The sequence below is a fragment of the Bufo bufo genome, chromosome 2, assembly GCF_905171765.1.
Source record: "Bufo bufo chromosome 2, aBufBuf1.1, whole genome shotgun sequence".
NCBI classification, from domain to species: Eukaryota; Metazoa; Chordata; class Amphibia; order Anura; family Bufonidae; genus Bufo; species Bufo bufo.
The window spans coordinates 278,198,886-278,219,994 of NC_053390.1; the positions used below are offsets into that span (position 1 = coordinate 278,198,886).

At 42.6% G+C, this 21,109-nt stretch overlaps 1 protein-coding gene across 1 annotated transcript in view; it reads right to left on the reverse strand.

Moving 5' to 3' along the window:
* The window catches only part of SGSM1 (small G protein signaling modulator 1), a 273,270-nt gene that overhangs the window by 40,362 nt on the left and 211,799 nt on the right, over positions 1–21,109 (reverse strand). Inside the window, exons 17-21 of the mRNA XM_040419686.1 lie at positions 18,976–19,104; positions 18,420–18,602; positions 15,305–15,376; positions 8,283–8,879; positions 3,694–3,818 (exon numbers count right to left, since the gene is read on the reverse strand). Of these exons, the coding sequence (XP_040275620.1) occupies positions 3,694–3,818; positions 8,283–8,879; positions 15,305–15,376; positions 18,420–18,602; positions 18,976–19,104 (1,106 nt within the window). The remainder of the gene's footprint in view (positions 1–3,693; positions 3,819–8,282; positions 8,880–15,304; positions 15,377–18,419; positions 18,603–18,975; positions 19,105–21,109) is intronic.

Here is a 21,109-nt window from a genome sequence, read left to right on the forward strand (position 1 = left end):
GAAAACATTGGCAGCAAAGTGGATCCAGTCCATACCCCCTGATATATCAGAGTATGTTGCTAGACTAAATGTAGTGATTCACTTAGAAAGGGGAGTATATCAAAAAAGGAAATGTCTGTCCAAATTTGAAGCGATCTGGGGCAGCTGGATCGACAATTCTGGGTGCTGTAGCTCCTGGTTAGCGCTTACAAGGAGTTTTATATGAAAAGGGGAGTGCAGTGAAGATGGAGGATACATATGATACTGAAGTGAATCTGAGAAGGGGAGAGGAAGAGGAGAGGCCACAGATGGTAGTAGGTGTGTGGTGCATGTACAGAAGCCTGTTGGTAATTGGTTTACTTGGAATTGAAATATGGCTGTATGGAAAGATGGATGCTGGATGGGGATGTTCTATGGACATATCGGTGGATGGAATTTGATGCTGGAGGATAGTTTACTAATGAGTATTATAGGGCCGACACCCCAGGAGTGATGATAAAAGAAGGTTGTTATAAATGTGTCCTGCTCTTGTAGGGTTTGGGAGGGGGGTGGGGTTATGGGTTTATTTGTTTATGGAGGATATTTATAATCACATTGGAGATGTCTTTGATACCTGAGTTTTTATGTAGATTCATGCCATGTCTTTTGTAGATATATGTTTCATAATGTATATATTATATATGACTGATAATGTACATGTCTGCTGTCTACAAAAAATGCCATGTTAATGTTATAAAAAATGACTGAAAACTGATAATAAAGAAACATCTGATTTAAAAAGAACTGTGAAGGCTTTTTTAGATATCGTTTGGCAAACTCTAATCTGGCCTTCCTGTTTTTGAGGCTCACCAATGGTTTACATCTTGTGGTGAACCCTCTGTATTCACTCTGATGAAGTCTTCTCTTGATTGTTGACTTTGACATACATACACCTACCTCCTGAAGAGTGTTCTTGATCTGGTCAACTGTTGTGAAGGATATTTTCTTCACCGGGGAAAGAATTCTTCGGTCATCCACCACAGTTGTTTTCCGTGGTCTTCCGGTTCTTTTGGTGTTGCTGAGCTCATCGATGCGTTCCTTCTTTTTAAGAATGTTCCAGACAGTTGTTTTGGCCACGCCTAATGTTTTCGCTATCTCTCTGATGGGTTTGTTTTGCTTTTCAGCCTAATGATGGCTTGCTTAACTGATAGTGACAGCTCTTTGGATCTCATCTTGAGAGTTGACAGCAACAGATTCCAAATGCAAATAGCACACTTGAAATGAACTCTGGACATTTTATCTGCTCATTGTAATTGGGATAATGAGGGAATAACACACACCTGGTCATGGAACAGCTGAGAAACCAATTGTCCCATTACTTTTGGTCCCTTAACAAGTGGGAGGCACATATGCAAACCGTTCACCTGATTTGGATGTAAATACCCTCAAATTAAAGAGGACCTTTCACTTGTAAAAACAATGTGAACTAACTATACAGACATATAGAGCTGCGTCCGGGGATCTCACTGCACTTACTATTATCCCCGGGCGCCGCTCCGTTCTCCCGTTATGCCCTCTGGTACCTTTGCTCTGTAAGTTATAGTAGGCGGTGTCTTCCCGTGTCCTGTGGGCGTCTCCTTCTCCTAGTCTGCAGCGCTGGCCAATTGCAGCGCACAGCTCACAGCCTGGGAGGTTTTTTTCTCCCAGGCTGTGAGCTGTGCGTTGCGATTGGCCAGCGCTACAGCCTAGGAGAAGGAGAAGCCCACAGGACAAGGGAAGACACCGCCTACTATAACTTAGGCTACTTTCACACTAGCGTTCGGGGCTCCGCTTGTGAGTTCCGTTTGAAGGCTCTCACAAGCGGCCCCGAACGGATCCGTACTGCCCCAATGCATTCTGAGAGGATGCGGATCCGCTCAGAATGCATCAGTTTGGCACCGTTTGGCCTCCGCTCCGCTCAGCAGGCGGACACCCGAACGCAGCTTGCAGCGTTTTCGTGTCCGCCTGGCCGTGCGGAGCCAAACGGATCCGTCCACACTTACAATGCAAGTCAATGGGGACGGATCCGTTTGACATTGACACAATATGGTGCAATTTCAAACGGATCCGTCCCCCATTGACTTTCAATGTAAAGTCAGGATTATACCATCAGATCGGAGTTTTCTCCAATCCGATGGTATATTTTAACTTGAAGCGTCCCCATCACCATGGGAACGCCTCTATGTTAGAATATACCATCGGATTTGAGTTACATCGTGAAACTCAAATCCGACAGTATATTCTAACACAGAGGCGTTCCCATGGTGATGGGGACGCTTTAAGTTAGAATATACTGAGAACTGTGTACATGACTGCCCCCTCCTGTATTTAACTTATTGGTGGCCAGTGCGGGCTTCCCCTCCCTCCCCAGTATTAATTGTAACTAGTGCGGCCCCCCTCCCTCTATATTCATCGGTGGCCAGTGCGGATATTAAATATGACCAGTGCGGTCTCCCCCTCCCTCCCTCCCTCCCCAGTATTAAATATGAGCAGTGCGGTCTCCCCCTCCCTCCCTCCCCAGTATTAAATATGAGCAGTGCGGTCTCCCCCTCCCTCCCTCCCTCCCCAGTATTAAATATGAGCAGTGCGGCCTCCCCCTCCCTCTATTCATTGGTGGCCAGTGCGGATTCAAAGTATTGTGATCAGTGCGGCCTCTCCTCTCTCCCCCCCCCCCATCATTGGTGGCAGCAGAGAGTACCGATCGGAGTCCCAGTTTAAATCGCTGGGGCTCCGATCGGTTACCATGGCAGCCAAGACGCTATTGCAGTCTTGGCTGCCATGGTTACTTAGCAACAAATAGCAGCATTATACTTACCTGAAGAGCTGCGATCTATGTGACCGGCCGGGAGCTCCTCCTACTGGTAAGTGACAGGTCTATAGGCAATGCGCCGCACAGACCTGTCACTTACCAGTAGGAGGAGCTCCCGGCCGGACACAGACATCGCAGCTCTTCAGGTAAGTATAATGATTCTATTTGTTGCTAAGTAACCATGGCAGCCAAGACTGCAATAGCGTCTTGGCTGCCATGGTAACCGATCGGAGCCCCAGCGATTTAAACTGGGACTCCGATCGGTACTCTCCGCTGCCACCAATGATGGGGGGGGGGGGAGAGAGAGAGGAGAGGCCGCACTGATCACAATACTTTGAATCCGCACTGGCCACCAATGAATAGAGGGAGGGGGAGGCCGCACTGCTCATATTTAATACTGGGGAGGGAGGGAGGGAGGGGGAGACCGCACTGCTCATATTTAATACTGGGGAGGGAGGGAGGGGGAGACCGCACTGCTCATATTTAATACTGGGGAGGGAGGGGGAGACCGCACTGGTCATATTTAATATCCGCACTGGCCACCGATGAATATAGAGGGAGGGGGGCTGCCAGTCTGCAGTTAAAGCACATCTTGTTTGTTTCATTTCAAATCCATTGTGATGGTGTATAGAGGCAAAAATGGTAGAATTGTGTCGATGTCCCAATATTTATGGACCTGACTGTATGTTTTCCTTCTCCCCTTTCTGTGCGGATAATGAGAGATTATTGTATTGTAACACTTAACACAGCACAAGGTGAAGCAAAAATAGTGTACTGTATGTCTTTGGAAATTTTAGCTGACAAATCCAAGTTTCTATCTTCAGAGGGAAAAGGGAATAACAGTTGTAAAATAACCATGGCAATTTTGATGGTCTGATGACTGTTACCTGCACATGACATTTCGAAGCTTTTCCAAGTTGGTTGGTGTGAAATACCAAAAGTTGCGATCACACCTCTGGACATCCTTCTCAATACGGTGCAAGTTGATAGTGTACATATCCAGCATTTCTTGCTACATAGTTTTAGAAACCGTGAAATAGAAAGATATCAACAAAATAATTAAAAAGGTATCAATGCAATGAATCATGTCAGTCCAGAAAAAGTGAGGTTCTTTTAGAAGGCATTGCTCACACTTATTGATGGGGGTACTTATACTGCCTGGCAAAAATGATGCCGTTTTTATGGAAAAGTGTTAACTGGTAAAAACTCTAAAGGCTTATTCACACCTCAGTGTTTCACGATCGTGTGCTGGTTGTGTCATGCACACAGATCCACTGAATTCTGTGTATTCAGACTGTATTTTTCAGTAGAACATTGGTTCTCAGGAAGCAAATGGCAAAAGGCAGAATACGTCCATTCTATTCAATGGGTTAGTGAAACCAAAAGATGCCATCCGAGTGTTGTCCATTTTGCACTGATCCCCTGCATAGGAAATTGATTCAAAGATTGTAAAAAAAAAAAGTTCAACCAAACGCTGGGAAAATGCTGACAGAACTTGGACACTCGGACGTGTGAATAAACTTTAAATATGATGATTTCCGAGGCTTGCATTTTTCCCCATTTTAGTCAATGGAGAGGAAAAAAAAACATGACAAAAATGAAAAGAATATGTTATGCTGCAGTCTCAAAAAGCCATTTGCTCAACTTGCTTAGCACAAACTACAGATGTACATGTATTGCAACCATGAAATGACATAAAGAAAAGTATCTAATTTCTCAAGTAAGCTGCACTAAAGTTATTATGTCATATGCAGCATTTTGTTGAATATGTAATTATTTTGCACCTTTTTTGCCAGACTGTAAATTGATGCCCCATAAACGATATTGTTAAATTTCTCCCAATGTCTTCATGTATTCAGTATAATCCATACGTGTCGTTACATGGAACTTATTACACTCATACTTTACTGGTGCGCATTGCCACCAAAAAGGTGATGAGAGTTTCATTGAAAAATGGGTTGTCCCACCATTGAAATTATGACCTCCTGCCCTGGGTCCCAGGTAGTGCAATGACGTAGTCACAAATGCCTGTGTCAGGACACAGGTGTTCATGATCACATCATCATGCTACTCAAGACATGACACAGGAAGCAGCGGTAACAACTCAGGCCATAGGCGGGAAGAAGCCTATAAATGGCGTAAGGGAACGAGTGTCAGGTACACTACTGGGGATCATTAATACAGGTTGGAGAACTACAAGGAGCATTATTATACAGGGGGCTCTACAGGGGGGCATTAATACAGGCCAGAGCAATACAGGGGGCATTATAATACAGATGCAGTACAGGGAACATTATAATACTGGGGCACTATAGATACTTACTGACACTACAGGGGGCACTGCAGGGATCATTATAACTACAGGGAGCACTCTAGGGGGGAGTTATAAATACTAGGGGCGCTACAGTACACTGTTTTGTATGATTGTCCCCGATGACTCCATTTTAATTTAAAATGATTCCAAATGAATATGCCTTTAAAGTATTTAGTGTAAGTGTGGTCTTTTTGTTGTCTTTGGTTTGCTACTAGCATTATATACTAATTAGAATTTTAGTACATGAGTCAGTATGTTACATAAATGCTGCCTCTGCCGTTTTAAAGTGTGCTAAGAGTGCAGTTATATCCTATTTAGATATAGTGTAACAGACTAAATTTCGCCCTATTTTTTCACTCACTAACAAGTTTAAACTTAACCTTTATTCAATTTCATTTTCTAGAATCATCCTTTGAATATAGAGGTAATGGTTCAAACAATCAGTGGGAGACACAGTATTTGCAGTATATATGTTTGCTTGTGTCACAACCATTTGACACAAGCATTTACATATACAGTATACTGAAAATACTGTGTCCCACTGAGTGTTTTAACCATTACCTCTATATTAAAAGGATGATTCTAGAAAATGAAACTGAATAAAGGTTAAGTTTAAACTTGTTAGGCTACTTTCACATTAGCGTTTTTTGCGGATCTGTCATGGATCTGCAAAAATGCCTCCGTTACAATAATACAACCGCATGCATCCGTCATTAACAGATCTGGTTGTATTATGTCTTCTATAGCTAGGACGGATCCGTCTTGAACACCATTATGTTTCTCCGACTGACCTTTTTTGTCAGAGAAAACTGATCCATCCCCATTGACTTACATTGTGTGTCAGGACGGATTCGTCTTGCTCCGCACAACATCGCGGACAGAAAAATGCTGCTTGCAGCGTTATTCTGTCCGCGATGGGAGCGTAACCAAATGGAATGGAATGCATTTTGGTGCATTCCGTTTCGTTCAGTTTTGTCCCCATTGACAATGAATGGGGACAAAACTGAAGCGTTTTCTTCCTATGACGGTTCTCAATAGCGGAATTGAAAACGCTAATGTGAAAGTAGCCTTAGGGCTCTTTCACACTTGCGTTCTTGTCTTCCGGCATAGAGTTCCGCCGTCGGGGCTCTATGCCGGAAGAATCCTGATCAGGATTATCCTAATGCATTCTGAATGGAGAGAAATCCGTTCAGGATGCATCAGGATGTCTTCAGTTCCGGAACGGAACGTTTTTTGGCCGGAGAAAATACCGCAGCATGCTGCGCTTTTTGCTCCGGCCAAAAATCCGGAACACTTGCCGCAAGGCCGGATCCGGAATTAATGCCCATTGAAAGGCATTGATCCGGCCTTAAGCTAAACGTCGTTTCGGCGCATTGCCGGAGCCGACATTTAGCTTTTTCTGAATGGTTACCATGGCTGCCGGGACGCTAAAGTCCTGGCAGCCATGGTAAAGTGTAGCGGGGAGCGGGGGAGCAGTATACTTACCGTCCGTGTGGCTCCCCGGGCGCTCCAGAGTGACGTCAGGGCGCCCCAAGCGCATGGATCATGTGATGGCATGGATCACGTCATCCATGCGCATGGGGCGCTCTGACGTCATTCTGGAGCGCCCCGGGAGCCGCACGGACTCTAAGTATACCGCTCCCCGCTCCTACTATGGCAACCAGGACTTTAATAGCGTCCTGGGTGCCATAGTAACACTGAACGCATTTGGAAGACGGTTCCGTCTTCAAATGCTTTCAGTACACTTGCGTTTTTCCGGATCCGGCGTGTAATTCCGGCAAGTGGAGTACACGCCGGATCCGGACAACGCAAGTGTGAAAGAGGCCTTAGCGAGTGAAAAAAATAGGGTGAAATTTAGTCTGTTCCAACTATATGTAAATAGGATATATTTGAATAATACGCCCATCACTTGCTAAGTGGGTCATTATTTGTTTATGTATTCTATTTAAAAGTGCAATTAAACCCTAAAATGAAATTCACTATTTTAAAATATAATTTAAATAAAATATAATTTTAAAATATAATTTAATTACAAATGTAAAAGTTAGCATCTCATTTAGAGACCAGTTGCTTCAACTTGACCTCTATATGTTTCAACAGCAATAATACATTTCAGCTGCATCAGTTAAGGGACAAAAAAGGGCACAATTTCCTATACAATATATAATCATGCTATTTTCAAAGGCAGCATAATATGAATATAACTATAGTGTTTGCATTTCTTTGTTTCTAGAGGGTGGGTGTCCCTCTAATTAGGCTAGCAGCACCTGTTCCTATATTTCGTTTGGAGTGAGCCACCATCTTTGATTTTTACATAATATGAATATAGCTTGTGTTCAAACAATAGCTGCCTCAGTTTGCTACAGTGTCACGACAGCAGGGGAGGCACAAGGAACAGCAAGCTTTCTTAGAGCTCACAAAGGATCTGAAAGTCTGAGGCAATTGCTTTATGTCGTGGAACAAAACCGGTTTATGTAGCAATTTCACCAATGTTTATATAGATTACCATGTAGTTGGTAATGAACTGTATTATGTCCACTACATTTAAATACATATTTCTAAGTATATTTAGAACAAGTTTCAGGTTAAGAATCATAAAGCATGTATGTTGTCTGAAGATATACAATGAAACTAATTTATCTAGGAGCATCCCTCTCAGCACAAATTTTCCTCCAGTCTATATTAGACATACTAAAAATACAACACCATATAGTAATTGTGGCCACAATGATGCTTGGGAAGCCACAAGCAGCTCACAGGCCTCTTTAAACTGGCACCTGTCCAGGATTCAATTAGACAGACACTCCTGGTCCTGGAATCTTGAACGTCTAAGACCAGAACATATCTACAATCTTTACTCTTACTTGTCTTCCCTAAGGCTGACCACTGGAAAAGAGCTATAGCTATATGACCAAAGTCAGCATAAATGATCTGTAATAAAGTCATAGAACCTGAAGGAAACAAGGTACATGTATGATACTGACATTCAATTCCTTAACATAGCATATGGGAAATATTTGGGTATATTTTCACTATAAATGTTAAAATGAAGCTTGGTTTCTGAGTGAATTGAAAAATATGTACCTAACCAGTCTTAGTATATTTTATAATTTAATGAATGACCATAAATAACATGCTGAAATACCCCCGTGCATTACTTACAGAGTATGTCACTCCAGTGGATGAGACTGGAGAAACTTCAGACATAGTTGCATCAATGACAATCAATGAATCAAGTTGTGGATAAAGACTCTCCATCTCTGGCTCTTCAGATAGGTTGTCTTCACTTCCCACCAGACTCTCTTTCTCAGCCTCACTGTCCGGCCAAGCTTCTACCACAGAAAGCACTGTGGTTTCCTTGTCAAGCAAGATGTCCTCAGTGCTTTCGGTAATTGATAGAAAGTCATCCAAACTTTCATTGGCTGTTGCTTCTGTTTCCATGCTGTCCTGAACTGCAAGTTCCTCTTCTACCCTTTTGTTATCTAATGCACTGTCCAGGCTGCTTTGTTTTTTTCCACTAGCCAATCCTGACTTCATGTGGAGGTAAAGTGCATTTTTACTGGTCTCCATTGAGGTATTATCATCTGTGCTAAAACTATGGTCTGAATACCCAGATGTGATAGAGAAGTTCCTGGAGGATGGGTGGCCTGAATCTGGAGAGCAAGTCCCATTAGGTACTGTTCCATTGGGTATTTTTGAAATTTTACTGTCCTCACTTTTAGGGTCTGCTTGATCAGCTTCTTCTACAGACTCGAAAACCTGGACAGGGAATGAATATGGTGCAGAGTTTAGCTTCTGTATGTCTGCATTTAGATACTTAAGTAAAAAATGTCAAACGGCAGTGATCCATAGATTAATAAAATATAGTATTAAAATATCAGTTTAGGATATAATTCATGCCACTGTTCCACAACAAATACACAAATTCAATAAGTGTTGGATCAAAGAGAACAATCAGGTGTGAGTGGGCAACCTGTTTTATTTAAAGAACAGGGATCTATTAAAGTCTGATCTTTACAACACACTTTTGTGGAAGTGTGTCATGGCATGAACAAAGGAGATCTCTGAAAACTTCAGAAGAAGATTTGTTGATGCCCATCAGGCTGGAAAGGGTTACAAAACCATATCTAAAGAGTTCTAAAGGATTCACAAACGTTTAAGTACCACTGTATTTCTATGAAAGTAGTCTGGTGACACTGGACAGTGGCACAATATACTACATGACTACAGGTATGTTCAGTGCCAGACTGGCGTGCCTTGGACCCACCAGTAAAATTTGTTTTTAGGGCCCATTGTAAAGCTACATCCAAATAGTATTTGCTCACATAGTGGCAGATAGCAGTTGATTGATTATGGGGGCCCCTGCAGCGATTACAAGAAGGCAAATCCCTGATGAAAGAGGATGCTGGCTGGCCTGCCTCTGTACCTACAAGTCATCTCAGCCACCTGATGGACCTATAATAATGAACTGGTAATTTGTAATATAATCTACTCAGCTTTTTATACAAATTGAGGCTGGTTGAGGTGATGTATACTGCCTGTTTATATGTAGTGCAGTCAGTGTACTGTGTCATGTGCCATCTGTGCAAGGAGTGGACTAGGGGCCCAGCTTGCCTCAGGGGCCCACTGGAGCATTCACCTGTTCTCCTACGGGCCAGTCCAAGCCTGACTATGTTAGGAGTTGAGAGGACTGTTTTATTTTAGGATGATTGATTTACTACCTCAACAAACTGTTTTTAACAAGGAATGCAGATACAAGATTCCACTTATGGAATAAAGGCCCTTTCACATGGTTCGATGCCCAGGCAATTATTAGGAACAAACTGAACGGTCCTGATAAATACCTAATCTAATTACCATGAGCGGAGGTGATAGCTGCATTTACATGCAGCAATGATGTCCTCTGTATGGGGACAAGCGATCGCTTTTCCCTATATGTATTCATTCATTGTTTGCCGCAGTACATCTCCATTTACATAGGATCATGTGCTGCCTGTAAATTATGATTTTATGTGCCACATAAAAGAAGCGGTCACCCAATGTACAAACGTTCATCCCCAATAACTGCCTGATCCTTGACCAGCGTGTAAATGGCCTTAACGGGCATCTGTAAGCAGATTTGTACCCATGAAACTGGCTGACCTGTTGCATGTGCACTTGGCAGCTGAAGGCATCTGTGTTGGTCCTATGTCTATACATGTACAGTATGTGCCCGCACTGCTGAGAAAAATTCAAATGAGCCACTAGGAGCAACAGGGCCATTGCCGTTGCACTTAGAGGTTTTACACTTAGATTTACAGGACCAGGCAGTGAAAACATCACGCCTGGCCCTGTCAATCAAAGTGCAGTGGGCACACCAGTTGCAGAGAAAGTGGAGCCTGTAGGCTAAACAGTAAAACCCCGTTGCTCTTAGAGGTTAATTTGCATATATCAAAACATCATTTTTCTCAGCAATGCGGGCACATATGGACATGCGACCAATAGAGATGTCCCGAACTATTCGCCGGCGACAGTTCCCGGCGAACATCGCTTGTTCGCGTTCACCGCGGCGGGCGAACATATGTGATGTTCGGTCCGCCCCCTATACATCATCATTGAGCAAACTTTGACCCTGTACCTCACAGTCAGCAGACACATTCCAGTCAATCAGCATACCCTCCCTTCCAGACCCTCCCACCTCCTATCAAAAAGGAAGGACAGCATCCATCTTAGATTCATTCTGAAGCTGCAGTGTTAGTTAGAGCAGGGAGAGTGCTGCTGCTGCTGAATTAATAGGGAAATCGTTAGCTAGGCCAGTGTTCTGTGACCACTCCAGTCCTCAAAGACTCATCTGCTGTAAGGACAGCGTCCTGACAGCACCCCAAAAAGCCCTTTTTTGGGCTGGTACATCAGTCTGCTTTTTTTTATTTTTATATATATATATATATATATATATATATATATTGCAGTTGCCTGCCCGTGTGTGAGAGGCCATAGGCCCACAGACTGTACTGTGTGCACACCACTCATATCGGGTGGCACAGTACCTTGCAGATGTAATATAATTGCAGTTGCCTGCCAGTGTGTGTCAGGCCCACTGACTGCACTGTGCCCACTGCCAGTGCCCACCACTCATATCGGGTGGCACAGTACCTTGCAGATAAAAAAAGTCATTTAATTTTTTCTCTGTAATATAATTGCAGTTGCCTGCCAGTGGGTGTCAGGCCCATAGACAGTACTGTGCCCATTGCCCACCACTCATATCGGGTGGCACAGTACCTTGCAGATAAAAAAGTAATTAAATTTTTTCTCTGTAATATAATTGCAGTTTCCTGCCAGTGAGTGTCAGGCCCACAGACTGTACTGTGCCCACTGCCAGTGTCCACCACTTATATCGGGTGGCACAGTACCTTGCAGATAAAAAAGTCATTACATTTTTTCTCTGCAATATAATTGCAGTTGCCTGCCAGTGAGTGTCAGGCCCACAGACTGTTGTGTGCCCACTGCCCACCACTCATATCGGGTGGCACAGTACCTTGCAGATAAAAAAAAATCATTACATTTTTACCCTTTAATATAATTGCAGTTGCCTGCCAGTGTGTGTCAGGCCCACTGACTGTACTGTGCCCACTGCCAGTGCCCACCACTCATATCGGGTGGCACAGTACCTTGCAGATAAAAAAAGTCATTTAATTTTTTCTCTGTAATATAATTGCAGTTGCCTGCCAGTGTGTGTCAGGCCCACTTTCTGTACAGTGCCCACTGCCAGTGCCCACCACTCATATCGGGTGGCATAGTACCTTGCAGATAAAAAAAAGTCATTACATTTTTTCTCTGTAATATAATTGCAGTTGCCTGCCAGTGAGTGTCAGGCCCACAGACTGTACTGTGCCCACTGCCCACCACTCATATCGGGTGGCACAGAACCTTGCAGATAAAAAAGTTATTTAATTTTTTCTCTTTAATATAATTGCAGTTGCCTGCCAGTGTGTGTCAGGCCCACTGACTGTACTGTGCCCACTACTCATATCGGGTGGCACAGTACCTTGCAGATAAAAAAGTCATAATTTTTTTTCTCTGTAATATAATTGCAGTTGCCTGCCAGTGAGTGTCAGGCCCACAGACTGTACTGTGCCCACTACCCACCACTCATATCGGGTGGCACAGTACATTGCACGGCGCATGCGCCGTGCCCCAAATTGGAAGTAAGAGGACCGACCAACCATCTTTTTCCATCTCCCAGTTCCTAAAATCTATTCCATACACCGGCCCCTGATAGGGGACGTAACAGGGATTAAAACTGATAGGAATAGTACTACTTAACACACCACTTCTATAGGGTGGCACAGTACATTGCACGGCGCACACGCAGTGCCCCAAATTGGAAGTAAGAGGACCGACCATCCATCTTTTTCCATCTCCCGGTTCCTAAAATCTATTCCATACACCGGCCCCTGACAGGGGACAAAACAGAGATTAAACTGGTAAGAACAGATTTGTTTATAAAAATAAAAAAAAGAGGACAGCCTCTGCGGAGCTGGGTAATTTTTGGTCGCGTTACTGAACGCTCATGCACAATGGCTGTAGGCTCATGCGTCCTTTTGCGGAGGTGACAAACCTGGTCAGTCAAACCCAAGGCAACATCATCGACCTCATCCCATATGCGTTTTTTCTGGAGCATGCCCTGCGAAGAGTGTTGGATCAGGCCGTAGATGAGCATGAAGAGGAAGAGTTGTGGTCACCATCACCACCAGAAGCAGCCTTGTCGTCGTCGATTGCTGGACCTGCGGCAACGCAGAGAGAGGAGTCTGAAGAAGAGGAGTCAGAGGAGGAAGGTGGCTTTGAGGAGGTGTAAGACCAACCACAGCAGGCGTCCCAGGGGGCTTGTTGTCACCTTTCGGGGACCCTTGGTGTTGTACGTGGCTGGGTGGAGGAAGAGACCTTCAATGACGTCAGTGAGGACAAGGAATGGGACATGGCTAGCTTGGTATCCAACCATGTGCAAATGGGGAGTTTGTGGTTGTGCAAATGGACTGTTTGAGGTTGTTTGCGGTGCGTTAAATGGGGAGTTTGGTCTGTCAGAGTTTGGTCTGTCACTGTGAAGCGCGCGTAACCCTTACACTACCTGATCGATACAACATCATACCTGATCGTATACACACACTGGATGTTTTAAAGCACGTTATTCCAAACGATTTAGGAATGTTAGGCGATTTATGCCCTTTATGGATTAAAACCCGACTCTGCGTCAACTACGTAATTTTCCATGGGAGTTTTGCCATGGATCCCCCTCTGGCATGCCACAGTCCTGGTGTTAGTCCCCTTGAAACAACTTTTCCATCACTATTGTGGCCAGAAAGAGTCCCTGTGGGTTTTAAAATTCGCCTGCCTATTGAAGTCTATGGCGGTTCGCGAACATTTGCGGAAATTCGCGTTCGCCGCTCGCGAACGGAAAATTTTATGTTCGCGACATCTCTAGCGACCAACACAGGCGCCTTCAGCTGCTAAGCGCACATGCAACAGGTCAGCCAGTTTCGTAGGTAGAAATCTGCTGAAAGATGCCCTTTAAGTTACTTCTTTATTTAGGATACTGTAGTAGAGAAAGAAAATCATAATCTACAGCAGATCAGAGCTTTTAATTTTCAGACTGTTATGCAAACACTATTTATACGCACACTTAATTTCTTATTCACTCCTGTGTGAATTTGTGCATCAAAGATTTTCAAAGACTATAAATAGAAGTGCCCTTTAAAGTGACCAGGATCATAATGTGATTGATGCACAACTAAAATAATTGCAGCATGCATCCCAGGCACATCAGAAATTGTGTGCAAGCATCTTCTATTTTCCAGCACATTGTTTAAATACTCCTTAATTAGGATAACATCATTCATGTGCAATGAGCTTGTCTCAGGCTAAAGGAGCTCCAAGGCAACAAAGTTAATGAGGATGATGCATTACTCTGGGTAATATTAAAACACAGTAAAATTACAATATCAGTCAAATTGTCTTAACCGGTTCAGGTCCAGGGTATTTGAGGATTTAGGCCCAGAGAAATTTTTGCCATTTTTAGTATATAATAGTTGTCAGACTCTTTTTATTATTACTGATATTATCTTAGCAGTGTTTTTTTTTTTTATCCAATGCAGTTTTCTTTTAATACAGAATGTTTGCTTTTATTAGAACTTTTAGGCTTGTATAAAATTACTAATAATCTTATTAACATTTTAGTTAATTTTTCTGGTAATAATATAATAATACCATAAAATAGACTGTATGCTATACATTTAGATGTATTACATATCCAATTAAAGTTAATTGGGTGACTGCTAGGGCTGAACTTGGTCTAGGTAGACCCATCAACAGCCTCCTGCTACTGGCAACCCTGTGGTCAAGTGATCAATCACGCAAACATCATGGCCAACAGGGTCCAGGACTTATTGTGTATGAGTAGTGCGTGATGAAAACCATTTCAGTCTTCTACGAAATCACTCAGGCAGCCTGCTTAAACCTGCGCCGTAAATATACATTGGTTTAAGATCTAGGGTCAGCCACTGTAAAAATTTAATTTTCATTTGCCTTTGGACAGTCTTCTACCCAAAGTAAAAAAAAATACACTGATCTCCTACCTGCTGCTTTGTTGCAGCACCAAGGCTCCATTCTGTGCTCTTTCCAGCCCCCAGCATGTAAACTCCTGGACAGGGTCATATGCACTGCTGCAAAAATTTTCTGGCCTCAGCTGTGATGTATATCTAAGTGGAACGTGATCCAGCAGTGACATGCTGTGTGGGGACACATCACCACTGAGGCCAGTTAATGACTGGGACATTGGTTTAATATACAATTAGGTGTGGCTTTAGTTTGAATAGATTCCAAAACTATCAGAATGGGGCAGACTTACTAAATGGAAATGAAAATGGACAGGTTTTTGGCGTAAATTCTTTACACTGCATTTATCGCATGTTTTAGACACTTTCTAGCCTTGTCCAAAAAAGTGCCATGGCTTAGTATAGAGGGGAGTAACTTCACAGAAAAGGGCACGGCTTAAATGTGATGCCATGCCACTTTTAAAGTAAATCTAAGCCAATTTATAGGTGTCATAAACTTAAACTAGAAGGGCTACAGATGCGACAGATTTATCATCAAGCATTATAAATTTGGCACAATTTAAGACTGTCTGTCTGAATTTACACTGTTCTCTTTACCTGCGTACTTGAACTGGAATCACTCTGTAGACGAGCATGATTTTGTTGATCAGAACCACAGCTTTGGGAAGACTGAAAAATAACATTCAACCATTGTTTAAATACATACAAACAAAATAAAGTATGTAATATTATAATGGATTGAATATGAACTATATTTCCCATGCAATAAGAAAATAGCTGGAAATGACTGATTTAAAAACACTTCCTGCGTCAAGTTCCTCTTTTTATAGAAAGTATATGAAGAAACGCAACCAATTATTCAATGTTGTTAACATTTTTGAATATAATCAGCACAACTTTAGAAATAGCTTACTTCGATCATATTTGCTTTACAGTGAGAACTAAAATGTATCAGGTATTTTCTTTAAGAAAGGTACACATGTATATTAAACATTTAAAAGTAAATAACAAAGGCAGCTAAGTAAGTGATCGTGTGGGACCGATCACTGGAATCCCCGATGATCCTAGGAACAGGGGTAAGTTTTCCCTGTCCGATGGAGCAGTAGGTCGAGCAGAAGCTACGATCATTCTCTGTAGGATTTCCAGAGATGGTTGAGAATGGCGCTTTTGAATGTTAAAGGGGTTGTGCAGGCAATATACACTCACCTAAAGAATTATTAGGAACACCTGTTCTATTTCTCATTAATGCAATTATCTAGTCAACCAATCACATGGCAGTTGCTTCAATGCATTTAGGGGTGTTGTCCTGGTCAAGACAATCTCCTGAACTCCAAATTGAATGTCAGAATGGGAAAGAAAGGTGATTTAAGCAATTTTGAGCGTGGCATGGCTGTTGGTGCCAGACGGGCCGGTCTGAGTATTTCACAATCTGCTCAGTTACTGGGATTTTCACGCACAACCATTTCTAGGGTTTACAAAGAATGGTGTGAAAAGGGAAAAACATCCAGTATGCGGCAGTCCTGTGGGCAAAAATGCCTTGTGGATGCCAGAGGTCAGAGGAGAATGGGCCGACTGATTCAAGCTGATAAAAGAGCAACGTTGACTGAAATAACCACTCATTACAACCGAAGTATGCAGCAAAGCATTTGTGAAGCCACAACACGCACAACCTTGAGGCGGATGGGCTACAACAGCAGAAGACCCCACCGGGTACCACTCATCTCCACTACAAATAGGAAAAAGAGGATAGAATTTGCAAGAGCTCACCAAAATTGGACTGTTGAAGACTGGAAAAATGTTGTCTGGTCTGATGAGTCTCGATTTCTGTTGAGACATTCAAATGGTAAAGTCCGAATTTGGCGTAACAGAATGAGAACATGTATCCATCCTCTGATGGCTACTTCCAGCAGAATAATGCACCATGTCACCAAAGCTCAAATCATTTCAAATTGGTTTCTTGAACATGACAAAGAGTTCACTGTACTAAAATGGCCCCCACAGTCACCGATCTCAACCAATAGAGCAATCTTTGGGATGTGGTGGAGCGGGAGCTTCGTGCCCTGGATGTGCATCCCTCAAATCTTCATCAACTGCAAGATGCTATCCTATCAATATGGGCCAACATTTCTAAAGAATTCTATCAGCACCTTGTTGAATCAATGCCACGTAGAATTAAGGCAGTTCTGAAGGCAAAATGGGGTCGAAACACCATATTAGTATGGTGTTCCTAATAATTCTTTAGGTGAGTGTATATTGATGACCTATCGTCAGATCGTCTGACCTATTGATTAGATCGGTGGGGGTCCGACACCCAGCACCCATGCCAAACAGCTCTTTGAGGAGGAGGTGGGGCTCCATGTGAGCGCTGCTTCCTGTTCATTACACTGCAAGTAGTCTCGTAAGTTTCAGCAGTGCAGTGTAAGGACAAGTACTCGCTCACTTTAATGGAGTGAGTACTTGTAATTACACTACGCCACCACTCCAGAGGAGACGAAGCGTAGTGTAATAAACCGGAAGCAGCGCTGGCATGGAGCACCGCCTCCTCTTCAAACAGCTGATGGGCGGGGGTGCCAGGTGTCGGACCTGTCAGATATTGTTGACCTATCCTGATGATAGGTCACAATATATGGCCTGCACAACCCTTTAACTCTTTTAATGCCAGTGTGCTAGACACCAACTTGTTTGATGCTACAGAGGGCAGAATGTCTCTGTGTGTACCTGTGAGTTATCAGCAATAGATTCTTGTTGGCTTAATAATATGGCACGTAGTGGCAGCATTTTGCATGGTTGCGTGGACTGGTTTTAGCCTAATACGAATGGTGTATGTAGTAAGAGTGAGCTTGAAAAATGGATTAACCCCACAGTCCAATGCAAGTCCCATGTGCAGTGGCGAGTGTGACAAGCATGTGGCCAGTGACTGGCTGCAGGGGTCTCGTGAGAGGACAGACACATCACTGCTGCAGCAAAATAAACTAAGACAAGCGGAGACCATCAGAGTGCCAGAGCTTGAGTGGTGGGGATTTATCAGGTGAGTATTGGTTCTTTTGTCATTTGTCCAAATTCTTTTTTCATCTCTGAAAACCCCCTCAGATATTGCATATATGTGGAGTACAGGTAAAACATGTAGGGGAGAAGTTATTCCCCCTGTGAGCCAGTTAAATGGTGTCAAAGAGTCACAATTCTTGCGCAAGTACCATGTGTGCATAAAAACGTGCAACTTTTTGGGCTTTTATGCCACTTTCCCATGCATGGGGCACACCGGGACAGAGTGTGCTGTCCAAAGCCTGGCAAGTTTACTATAATTTACACCTGAAAGTGGCATAAATTATAGCTCAAATTTTACTTTCTGGTGCATGGAGTGCAAGGGATGTGCCTAATTTATTATGAAACCTGGTGCCTAATTTATTACGAAACCTGAACCATTTAATAAGCAAGGTGGATCTTACTCCGTACACTTGACTACATTAAGATTGTGTAAGAAATAATAGTCTTGATAAATTCTCCCCACAGATTTCATAATTTTTTACTTTCACTTTAGATGTAAATGGAAAAGAAAATGACACATAGCTCAAAATGAATACAATATCGTCAAAAAGAAGAATTTATAAAACTTTTAAACTTTCTTTGTATATTTTAAATGTGACATGTGAGTTTTCTGTAAAAATATGTATGCTACTTTATTACAGTGCATTCAGAACTCTCTGCAACCAACCTCATTGCTGACTGTGGAGTCTCTATGCATCATTCTCTGGATTTGTATATCTAGACTGGCTCCAGAAGAACACTTCAAGAGAGCAGCTGCATGCGATTCCTTCTCTCTCTGTCGCACAATGGCCTCACAACCAAGCCACTCTGCCATTGTTTGTTCATAGCAGGCACGGATTTGATCATCCACCTAGCCCAAGGACAAACAAATGGAACAGAAAATGTACAGAATAAATTCACATCTAAAAATGACATAAATGACAGGACAGAATACAGTTCACCATGGGTTATTAGTGCCTATAAACCTACTAATTTTCTGATGATCAGGTCTGTGTATCATAGCAATATATAACACATTCCTATATTTGAACAATACCATATGGGCTCATGTATAACAGGAACTGCATAATCAAATCCTGTTAAAGCTTCTGGTTAATCAGCATTTGTCTATTATTAGAAAATAAAACAGAAGGGTAAAATAAAATGAACATGTTTTAAAAGAATGTGATGTAATATATAATAGCAGTCCTTAGTTGGTGTTATAGTTTCACTCTGAAAAATACCTCTTTTCTCTCTGCATCAGTCATGCCAAACTGATAATGTCCAAGAAGAAAAGGCCAGACTTCTTTCCGGATCTCATGCTGAATTCCCCCATAATAAATAAAACGTAAAAGTTCTTGTTCTTCATATCTCTGATTAAATGAGAAAAAATAAAGTTTAATCTTATTATATTTATAAACAGATATAAAGACTGAATTTACTATGCTATTCTTCTTTCCTGTGGTCCAAATAGCAGCACATAGATGTGAAAAGGTAAAACAAATTGAACATACCCTATAATAAGGGACTTTGCCCTTCCCCTTTGTGTATTTTTGAGACTAAAGTGAGAATATAAGAAAACAACAAATCTTTATTAAATAGGGAGGGTCATTTATGGACAACAGGAAAGAAGAATAGCATAGTAAATTCAGTTTTTCCTGGACGGCCTTCACAGTAGCACAAACATATGGTTATGTAGTTCGATCCATTAAAGGTGGATGATACCAGAAATCAAAACTGAATGATCATAGGAAGAATGCCCTCTTGCAGAGAACTCTAGCCTACAATGGTGGATAATTTCGGTATTTAGTGAGATCCAGGATGCAGCCCAGCAGATGCTGTCAGCTGGATTATAAGAATAACCTGCCCATTAAGTGGCTTTGCCTCTAGTGCAGTGAGCATGGATGCTTTCTGTGGGGCTTTAGTTCGCTCTTGTAACGTGAGCTGATAGCATCTCTTGAACACCTAGCTATGGAGTGTTTGGAGGTTTTCTCCTCTACATTAGGACAATGTGTGGTCTCTTTTCCAAAAGCTCTTACTCCGGAATAAGTAGATCTTCAGACACCATACAAGGCCAAGCACTTTTCCTTCTCTGAGAAGTGTAGGCTGGCAGGACCATTTTCTGGTTGATATTTGCAAAGGATGGACAACTGGGCCTGAATGAAGTCTGGGTCCTCAACACAGCTTTAACTTTCTGGAAGGTCATATAAGGTTCTTTGGCAGCCCAACCTGGTAGTTTGCTTATCCATTTGACTGATGTAATTGCCACTAGGAAACCACCTTTTGTGACATGAAGAACAACACTGCATTTTGTAGAGGTTCAAATGAATGTTCACATAACCTCTTAAAGACCAGTGGCAAATTTCATCTTTGAAAAGGGTTGACTATAGCAGGTCAGAGACTTTGAATAGCTACCAGGAACCACTTTATCCAAGGTACTCTAGCACATGATCAAGTCGAAAGAACAGAGACCAGACCCTTTATTGTATTGGGGCTCAGGCCCTTCTCCAATCCATCCTGCAGGAACTAGATGATATCTCATCTGTCAATAGCTTGCTTTTGTGACACCACCTTCTAAAGCAGATCCTGTTTCCAGCTGTTCCACTGGCAGCCAACAGAAAGAAGCCCAATGCAACAGATAAGCCCATGCTGCTTAGCAGTGATCTGTCACTTTCCATGCCGTCAGGTCAAATACCTTTAGGTTCAGAGACTACTCATCCAAGATTGATAGGAACCGGTTTTGAAAACGTGCCCACATATTCATTTCACCAAGAATGTGAATAACTGAGCAGTCTTCTGCATATGACTCTGTTCAGGTCACAACCCTTGCACTTTTTGTAGAAGAAGGGATCTTCTCCCTCCTTGATGATTTATATAGGCCACAAGCTGTAGCGCAATGGAAACAGCCCTCAGTTCCCTGGTGTGGAAGGATAACATGCTCTCCTCAAGAGTCCAGAGACCATGATTTGTAGTTCCAGCAACATGGGCAGCCCATCCTCTGATGGATACATTTGTTGTTTGGATCACCCACTGCAATCTACCACCAAAGAAGCTTGTTCTTGGTTCAATAAGAGACTGAAAGTCCTGTCCAGAGAATCCCCCCTTCTTCAGAAACTCCTTTTGAAGAAGGTCAAGATGCGATATGGCTCACGGGACCTCATCTATGGCTGCCATAGATTAGGTCTAACACTCGTATTGCCTGGCAAAAAAATACTGGTCTGGGTTATAGTAGCATCTGAACTTGGATGTCAATGAGGATACTCTCTGAGGAGTCAGGTTGACAAACATTTCCTTGGAGTCTACTATAATTCCCAGTAATTGGCAAGGTCTAGATTGAGTAGGGTTGAACTCCTTGTTCAGAATCCATCCCTGAGATTA